The 9,422-nt window shown below is 39.1% G+C and overlaps 1 protein-coding gene and 1 long non-coding RNA gene across 3 annotated transcripts in view; one reads left to right on the top strand and one right to left on the bottom strand.

The window, feature by feature from the left end:
• Nucleotides 1-3,812, top strand: part of LOC123981771 (piggyBac transposable element-derived protein 4-like) — a 6,772-nt gene extending 2,960 nt beyond the window's left edge. The window contains exon 2 of one of the 2 annotated variants that reach the window (XM_046066920.1): nt 1,672-3,812. In XM_046066920.1, the coding sequence (XP_045922876.1) occupies nt 1,672-3,385 (1,714 nt within the window). In that variant the 3' untranslated portion in view covers nt 3,386-3,812. Of the gene's footprint in view, nt 1-1,668 lie in introns of both variants that reach the window. The other variant, XM_046066919.1, reaches the window with a different exon arrangement.
• A 1,798-nt stretch (nt 3,813-5,610) lies between these two features.
• LOC123981755 lies at nt 5,611-9,198 on the bottom strand. Its single transcript, XR_006827821.1, has 2 exons — nt 9,089-9,198; nt 5,611-6,479 (listed from the first exon to the last, which is right to left on the bottom strand). It is a non-coding gene; the product is annotated as an uncharacterized LOC123981755 (long non-coding RNA).
• Nucleotides 9,199-9,422: the final 224 nt, after the last annotated feature.

Below are 9,422 nucleotides of genomic sequence, written 5' to 3'. Positions count from 1 at the left end.
CTATTCACTGCATAATCATTGCTGCACCAGACAGAGGCCAGAAACAGAAAGTTTTACATTTTACAGATCAACTGTGTAGATTTCAAATATTGACAGTTTTACGAGAAGTGATGGCAGAACAAGTTGAGGAGCTCTGCAAGTGGCTGTCATAGGGGACATTCTTTTTTTCTGCTTTGAGTAGCCTACTTTCATCTTGAAAAGGCTACTTCTACATTTTCCTGCTTATAGCCTGCTTACACACTTTTACATAAGCTTTTCAATGCAGTACTTTTACTTGTATTTTTACAGTGAGGTATTAGTACTTTAACTTAAAAAAAGGGATCTGAATATCCCTACTTTGTTCACCACTGGTTAAGCCAAAGCTTCTGGTTTCAAAGAATTTGGAGAGTTTTTGACTGTATCCGTAATAATTTAGCTTGAATTTCTCTATTCTCCCAAACATCAGTTGCTTTCGCTATATTTGGTCGCAGGCAAGTGATTTCCTCCAGCAATCGTAAAATCAAAATGCTAAAAAAACCAAAAACTTTTTCATTGAGCTTGCTCTTCCAACTTCCACTCCGTGTGTACGTGTGCATGCATGTTGCCTAGTTATTATTATTATTATTATTGTTATTTACTTTTCCTTATTCTATACTCCTTGTTTATCTGTCCACATTTACTAGGGTTTAGGTCAGAGCTGTCAGATTGTTTTGGTGTTTTCCCCCTCTTGTTTCTCTCCTTGAATGTTCATTCAAGGCTGGGAGAGGATCTCTGTTCCTCAAAACATAGAAACCTAGACTGTGTAAATAATTATGCATCCTTTTGGCGCTTTTCCAGTACCAGTACCTGCTGGTAATATGCAGTGGAAAAGGGGCTTAAGTTAACCAGCGCTAACCGCCTTTACTTTCCAGTAGTTGTGAAAAGACGCACCGTGATCTACACTGTACATTTACTTCCAGACTGACAACTTAAGCTTGATTTATACTTCTGCTCGAGTCTGTACGCTGTACATAGCTGCTAGTCAATATCAACTGCACCGCCCAACCGTAGCCTATGCGTAGCCTGGCGTGCACCTCCCCAAAAATGTAACTACAAGTCACGGCGACAAGAGCCGCAAGAACTGTGGTTGGTCGGATGGGTAAAACATTGCATTTCCACCAAGCCCAGAGGAAGTGCTCAATGCTTTGAGGTCAGTTTAGTAGCAGCCAATCCACTAGCTGTAACACGGTGGATCAATCTATTTGACTGTAACAACCCCTGCAAAGTGACTAGTTTCAATTTCAGAATGGGATCTATTAGGTCGATAACATTTGAAAAGTCTACAAGAGCTGCACGTTTATCATTTTAACCTCATTCAAGTTAGCAGAGTGCAAAACACCGGAAGTTACCTTGCTCAGCCGGCAATAGTCAACACAGTGGCCTGCCAGTGAAATGAGGACAAAAAACAAAATCACTGTTCGTTAATCGTAATTGAGATAAAATATTCAGTTAATCATGTTTTACTTTTGATTTTAGGTCCCTAGTGTGCACACTTCCTCACGTAAAGTATCTTATAGTGTCCATACAGAACAAGAACCAAATCATTCACCAGAATGATCTACAATAATGTTATACTGTTTCATCCTTGAATTTTGACACTGAAAGAAGCTCCCCGCATCGTTGTGTAATTCCTCTCTCCTTTTATTTCAGTAGCGACGATGATGATGACATTACCTATACGCCGCAAAAATCACAGAGGAGAGGAACTCCTCCACATTTGAGAAAACTGGAGAGCCCCAGAAAATCTGAAAATCCGAGACCAAAAGTAAAGCGCCCAAGATCACGCTCCCCACACCCTTCAACACCTGAACAGCCCTGGAAAACGCACACCGATCCAGATGTGGGACCCAAGCTCCCCAGATTTGTCCCCGCCAGGCCCCCGGGAGTGCAACTGGATAAATCAAAAGTGTACAGTCCACTTGACTTGTTCCAGCTTTTTTTCAACAATAATGTCGTCAGACAGTTATGTAGCAACACCAATAAGCAAGCTAGAAAGAGGCTAGCACAAGGGCTTCAGTTCAAATGGGTTGATGTTACCCCCCCCGAGTTCCTAAAGTATATCTCACTCGTTATTTTCATGGGACTCTTAAAGCTGGGATCAGTAAAAGCCTATTGGAGACAAAAAAACATTTTCTCAGTGCCATTTCCGAGGACGGTGATGCCAAGGGACAGGTGGCTCTTCATTTCCTCAAACATACACATGAGCGATCCGGCCGAGGACAGCGTGAATGACCGCAAGAAGGGCACGCCGGACTATGACCCGCTGTTCCGTCTCAAGCCTCTGATGGACGAAATAAAGGCGGCATGCAAATCTTTCTATCAGCCAAAGAAAAATCTGTCAATTGACGAGAGGATGGTGGCAACAAAGGCAAAAACAGGGATGACTCAGTATATGAAAGACAAGCCAACGAAGTGGGGGTTCAAACTGTTTATCCTGGCTGACTCTGCAAACGGATACACGTCTAACTTTAATGTGTACACAGGGAACGCAAAATCTCAAACAACCTCCGGACATTCATATGATGCAGTTGTGGCCCTCCTAGACAAACCAATTTTGGGATGTGGCTATCACATCTACTGCGATAACTTTTATACAAGCCCTAAGCTATTTCAACACCTGTCTTCTTTGAACTTTGGCGCCTGCGGTACATATCGAGAGGGCAGGAAGGATACTCCGAAATCCACCGTGAACGCCATCTCCAAAAAGTCCCAAAGAGGCTCCATCAGATGGATTCGAGACGGTAACCTGCTCTTCGTCAAGTGGATGGATGCGAGAGAGGTGTCCATCTGCTCGACAATCCATCAAGCCTACACGTCGGGCGAGGTGACGCGAAGACAAAAGAAAAGAGATGGAACCTGGGAGTTCATTAGCATTCCAGTTCCCACTCCAATACTGGAATATAACAAGAACATGGGAGGTGTGGACTTGTCTGATCAGCTCATCCAGTACACCACCGCTCACCACAAAGTTATGAGGTGGTACAAGACGATGTTCTTACACTTTGTGGACATCGCCGCATGCAACAGCTACATTCTCCATAAAGAACTGTGTGCTGAACAAGAGACCAACCCGCTGACACACAGAGCTTTTATGGAGGAGCTCTCTGCTCAACTTGCTCGGGTGCCTTTGGAAACCCAGTTTCCTGAGATTACAATGGTTGCAAACAAGAAGACGGAGCACATACCTGTGCCCATTGCCCCTTTGGACCCGGACAAACCTGAACACAGGCCTGCAGATGTGAGAAAGTACTGTGAGCACTGCAAGGTGGGCAAAGGCTACAACAAGACCCCCTGGCAGTGTGGGGCATGCAAGGTGCCCCTCTGCAACTTCTTAGAGAGGCCTTGCTTTGCTCAGTGGCATAGCTGAGGAAAAAGCTTTAGACTGTTTGCACAAATGGTGCATTATTTTCATTGTTCTGTGCACATTTTGTTAAAAAAACATGATTAACATGTTTTAAGTTTAAACACTGGTCAAAAACCACCAGTTCATGGGGGTAGGTAGTGGGTCACCAAGTATTCTATATGCTAAACCACAACCAAAGACACTAACATAAAATACAGGCTGCATTATTATCATTATAGTGGTAATGAAATGCCACAAAAAAGTAAATTGCAACGATCAATTTTTTCTAAGTACATGTCTTACTGTTTGCCTTGTGTTTTCTGCTTGACTCGTCCTGCAGAGCAAACAAAGCTGCTATATTTTTGTTTTACATTTTTACACTAACGTGCTTTTTCTTTTATCCAAGCTGTTTTGACAGCCTGTCCCTCCAAATAAAAAAATATTTTCTCAATGCTTGACTCTGTTTGTTTGTTATATGCGGATTAAAGTGAACTTTTCTACATAATAATATAGTGGTAATGAAATGCCAAGCCAACATTAGAAATGATAGGGAAAAGTAAAAGAAATGTTAACTTTAGCTGGCTAAACTGTTACGTATGGCAAACGTGTGGTTATGTTTGTCAGCGGCTCCTCACATCATGACAAACAGAACGATTATCAAAACGGTTCAATTTAAACAAAATATTTTTTATAAACTTAGATGTTTTAAATCTTATTTACGTAAAGTAACTTGTACCTAAAGCTGTCAGATTAGACGGCAAGAGCGAGATGTGGTGGAGTAGAAGTAGAAAGTGGCATGAGAAGACAATGTAAAGTAGAAATACCACAATTTTTATTTAATTACTGTCCACCACTGCTTGACTCAATTGAAAACTTTGAAGGTAGGAAAGTTAGGTGTATTAAACAACCTACATAGCTAACTTCTTAACCTTCGGTGTCTCCATTAGCTCGTTGAGTGATGCTCCGGACTTTAATGAGCCTCTAGGAGTGAAGCAGGCAGAGTTCGACCATAAGGTTAGGAAATGGTACGGTCCATTTTAGGGGTGTCTGAAATCATATTTCAACATTCTTGAGTCATGAATATGGGAAACATATTGTAATATTAACAATTTCAGGTAAGAAAGAGCCGCCTGAACTGTTGTTCTTGGTTCTTTTGGAGGAGTCTTATTTAAGAGGGTCAGAACCCCCCAATCATTCTCATTTAATATATTAACATTATACGAATACAAATATACAATAATTTTTACTAGCTCCTCCTCTAGATAGTGGATAGTATATCTGAAACACATAACAAACTAGATTATGCAGTTTGTAGCCTACACACTGTCAGGGAAATGTAGATGTCGGGATACCGCAGTCCAAAAGTACGATTTTGCTTCAATCATTAAATCTTGATTTCAAGTTAATTTGCAACTGTTATTAACAGACTTTAATAAAATGTACAAAACAATCTTAAATAATATATATATTTATAAACATTATTTGGTTATTGTACACCAAGTCTGTTACCTATAGATGGAGAACATGTCTTTGTTAGCATTTTCATGTAAAAAGTTTGACCGGTCTTTTTAAACCTCTCCATATTGAATCATATCGTTTGAAAGTTTGTTTTCTGGAGCACAATGTTTTTATATATATATATATGAATAAATAAATGTTCAAACACACTAGTTCATATATCTATGACGCTTGGCCGCCACAAGCCAGTTATCCCTGTGATAACTTTTCTGACATACAAAACATATGCTAAGTTACCTATTCTTTAATTTCCTGTATGCCATTTCATTTTCTTCACCCTACAAGGCATATCTTAGCATTTCATTTCCGAGGCATTTTATCTCTGAATATGTGGGAAAAAGGGTCTGTTGAATAAATCCATGATATTGGATTTGTGTGATATGTAATGAGGAAATACCTTATTTGCATATTCAAAAATAAAAAACTTCACTTAAGGGTCACTTACAGCTTTTAAAGTTTCATTGTGATATGAGTGAAGTTGGTTTTCACTGTGGCGTCTCGCCTTAATTATGTTAACTAGGATACCAGCTGCAGCTACAGTGCATCTCTCAGCTGTATCCAAGAATGAAATACTAACTCTGGGCGCTAAAGGTGGCTAATTCACAGTATTCTTGCAAATCATGTGCAGACACGAGCCTCCTCTTTTCATGTAAAAAGTTATGAAAATGAATTCGTCTAAATGTGTATGAACCCTGAATATCTAATTTTGTTAATTTAACCACACATCGGGATTAAAAATTCAAAAGAATTTTAATACTGTTATTCACTTATTACACATTCAAATTTTCTGTAAATGGCAGGCTGTAATCAGCTGGAGTATAAGTGCAATGCTGAACTGGTAGACATAATTTTTGGCAACATGACATTACTGCAGAGGACCAAACCTGACTGAGAAATACATACATTTTGGTCAAACACAAAAAAACTTGGGAAAAATATCTATAAATGAGTAACTTATTTCGAGAGGAATTCAGGCAGCTGCTGATGAAAAAATAAATCCAAATGCAACAGTAAAAAGTCAAATTAATAATTTCTTTCCCCCACACACATTTATAGATTCATTTTTACACTTTGTGTATTTTATTTTATAGTATCTTTCTCCCTTTCATTTCATATTTCTCTTATAAATCAAATCTGGTCTTACATATAACACAAACTATTTACAATATTCACACTGAGAACATTATTATTATTAACGTTACCAAAGCACTAATGCAACAGGCAGTGCAGGAGCCAAACCCAGCTCTCACAGTCTTCTATCAGTGGGTGAACTCAAGTCTTCTTTACACCCTTTATGAACGAGATTGTGTGTGAGCTGCTTCCTGAGGCCTCGCTGGGGTGTCCAGCTCAGTCCAGCTGTTCTTCACATCAGGCTGCTGCCGATAGACAACAGTGAAGCAGCTCTCTGTCTGAGCTCCTCAGTCGGGCCTCGTCCGGGACTGCCGCCACCGCCGCCCCGCGCAGCAGAGGAAACGGGATAAAGGTGATCCGGAAAAGGGAAAAGGTCCCAGGACGCCTATGTGGAGTTACAGGAATGAGCCGAGGCAGAAGAGCCGACCGGAGAATACTCGACCAGAGGAACGGACAGGTCCAGGTACTCCTGAAGGGACAGAATAAGGGTTAGAAACTGTAGAAGAATCAGAATCTTAAGTTGGGATGTCACGATACCGATAGATACCGATACAAGTAAAATTCCAACAATAAATCACATATACTTCAACACACACTCCTTATAAAAACATTTAACTACTACTAACATCGTGCTTTTTCGGTAGTGGCTCCAAGGTTGTGGATTAAACTCCCCATTTTCATTAGATCATCCCCAACTACTGTGCGTTTCCCGTACAACCACGGAAGGTAGCATTGAACTATCTTGGTACGATGTATCGTTAAACTAACAAACACCTGAAGTACGACCGTTTCTTACTTGGCTAGAACCAGCGTAGTTCGAACCAACATGTTTCCAGGTGTGTTCGTCTGACTTTCACAGCACGAAACTCTCAAAACGTTGTCATATTCTGCCTAAATATGTCAGTTGTGGCCGATAAAGTGACATTATTATGCTAAATTCTTATTTAGGCTTTTCATATAATAAGAAAATCAACAATAGTATTAATGAAAACAATATAAATAATATATAACCTAATTATTTTATTTAGCCTACATATAGTCTGTAACTTAGAAGAAAAAAATTAAGAACTATTAGTGATTACAAGACATTTAGTAAAATAGGTTTAATCTGCAAGTATCTTCGTGTCAACACTTTAACACTATTATGAATCCCTTGGCCGCATCTGACATCTAGGTTTTGAGATTAGCTCAGTGTGATAAGTCTCTGAGCTTACGCATTTTCTCTATTGAGACAGATGTGGGTTCGACTTTCGCGAGTTCTCTATTTATCTTTGTTATAAAGGCAACGAAAACTCTCATTCATTGCAGTACTTTCATGAATTTTATGCTGTCCCTTTTTATATTTATGTTTGTAATGTAGACTAGAGAACACCCATTGTCCTCAGAGGTCTGGAAATGTGTACATTAAAGGTAATATTAAAAGTCTTGTCTTTACATTCTCTGTTTTGTCTTTGAACCTTTGTACTGGGTGACTAATATTAAAATCAAGTTATTGTGAACAGATGGGTCATCTGCGAGAAAAACACATTGTTTGTAGATGGTCTACAGCTGGGCTACTGAAATAATGCAACCCTACCCATGACCCGACAAATACATTTAAAAATATCTTCACGTTTGTCCAGCAGGATTATCGAACATTCCCTGCTTAAAACACATTACATCGACCTCCTAAGACATTTTCTGCTATCTGTGACGTGGTCACCGTGAACTAAGCTTCTAACCACAGGTCAGGAGCTGTAGTTCGAACTATGCAACTTGACGACAGCTGGTGCGAACGTTTGTCAGAGCTTTGGTTTGCATCGCAACTGCGTAGTTCCAACCGAGGAAGTTGCTATTGTAGTTAGCAACTATGCTTTTGGGAAAAGCACCCCTGGTCGCTTCATATTTCTATTTATTGCTGCATGCTTCATCACTGTTGCATGTTTTATTATTGTTGCATGCTCCCTTTATATCCCTTTTGTGTTTTTTCCTTTTCCCTTCGTGTTTTAATTGTATAACTTTGTACAGCACTTTGTTCAACAGTGGTTGTTTTTAAATGTGCTTTAAAAATAAATTGACTTGACCATTACAAAAAACATCTAACAGCTGTTGTCCAGGACAGATGAGGTGATTTGATGTCAATATATTCATAAATGAACAACCTTACACTGTACATATTTAATTATCAAATCGATTTTCATAACATTTCTTTACAAACTCACAAGTGTGAAATGTTTAAGGGTGGTCGCTTTCTGCACTGAACAAAAAAAATCCATTCATTATGAGCTGAACTCAAAGATCTAAGAATTTCTCTATGTACACAAAAGGCCTATTTCTCTCAAATATTGTTCACAAATCTGTCAAATTCTTTTTAGTGAGCACTTCTCCTTTGCCGAGATAATCCATCCACCTCACAGGTGTGGCATATCAAGATGCTGATCAGACAGCATGGGTATTGCACAGGTGTGCCTCAGGCTGGCCACAATAAAAGGCCTCAGGCTGGCCACAATAAAAGGCCGCTCGAAAATGTGTGATCGATGCATGGCAGGTTAACTCTTGTTCACTTTTATTTGTAGTTTACGTTGTATCTATATTTGTTATTTTTGTTTTTGTAATATCGAACTGCTTAATTTAATGTTTTTGATTGAATTAATCTTATGTTTTATTCAAAATGTAAACTTTTGATTTTGAAACTGCTTTGGGAACACTCTTTAAATGAAACATTCAATAAAAGCACACTGAACTGAAATAAAATAGAAATTTACAAAAATGGTTCATGTGAAAGCAGGACGTTAAAGTGTTGGAACATGCAGCTTCCCACTGTCCTTGAATGCATCAAAATTTGAACATTCAGCCCATTTTCTTATGGAATAAAACGCTGAAAGAAAATTAACATTTTTAATATTACGTATAAAATATATCCAAAGTCCGAAGACATGATGTCTAAATTAAAGGATAATTTGGGTATTTTTAACCCTTATTTTGACATACTCTGGTGGAAACTGGACGAGTAGGTTTAACACTTTTGAAATCTCATCCGAGGCGAGATATTGCAGGAAGACGGCGGTTTTACTGAATTAGTCTTGATAAACACATTACCTGGTTGGCCATGAGAGAGAGTGTGCGGTCTAAATCTTCTACCAGCTGTTGGAAAGTCGGCCTGCGAGATGGGACGGCGTGCCAACATTCTCTCATCATCAGGTACCTGATAAAACAGAAACCTGTGTTCAGACCTTTCCTCATGAATATAAAGCATTTAACTTGTCACAGCCATGGCTCGTAATCAGACACAGGTGTTGTTTTATGTAAATCTTATTTATTCTCTGTTCTCTACCTGCGTTACTTAAAAGGTATTAGATTGTACTCTGCATGGAATAAATGGGGTTACATACGACTTTCTTTTGTTTTGATATTGGCTTTTTTTTTTTTTTTT

Source organism: Micropterus dolomieu, linkage group LG13 (assembly GCF_021292245.1).
Source record: "Micropterus dolomieu isolate WLL.071019.BEF.003 ecotype Adirondacks linkage group LG13, ASM2129224v1, whole genome shotgun sequence".
Taxonomy (NCBI): domain Eukaryota; kingdom Metazoa; phylum Chordata; class Actinopteri; order Centrarchiformes; family Centrarchidae; genus Micropterus; species Micropterus dolomieu.
Note: the sequence above shows the minus strand (reverse complement) of the source record. Positions and strands in the feature narration are given on the sequence as shown.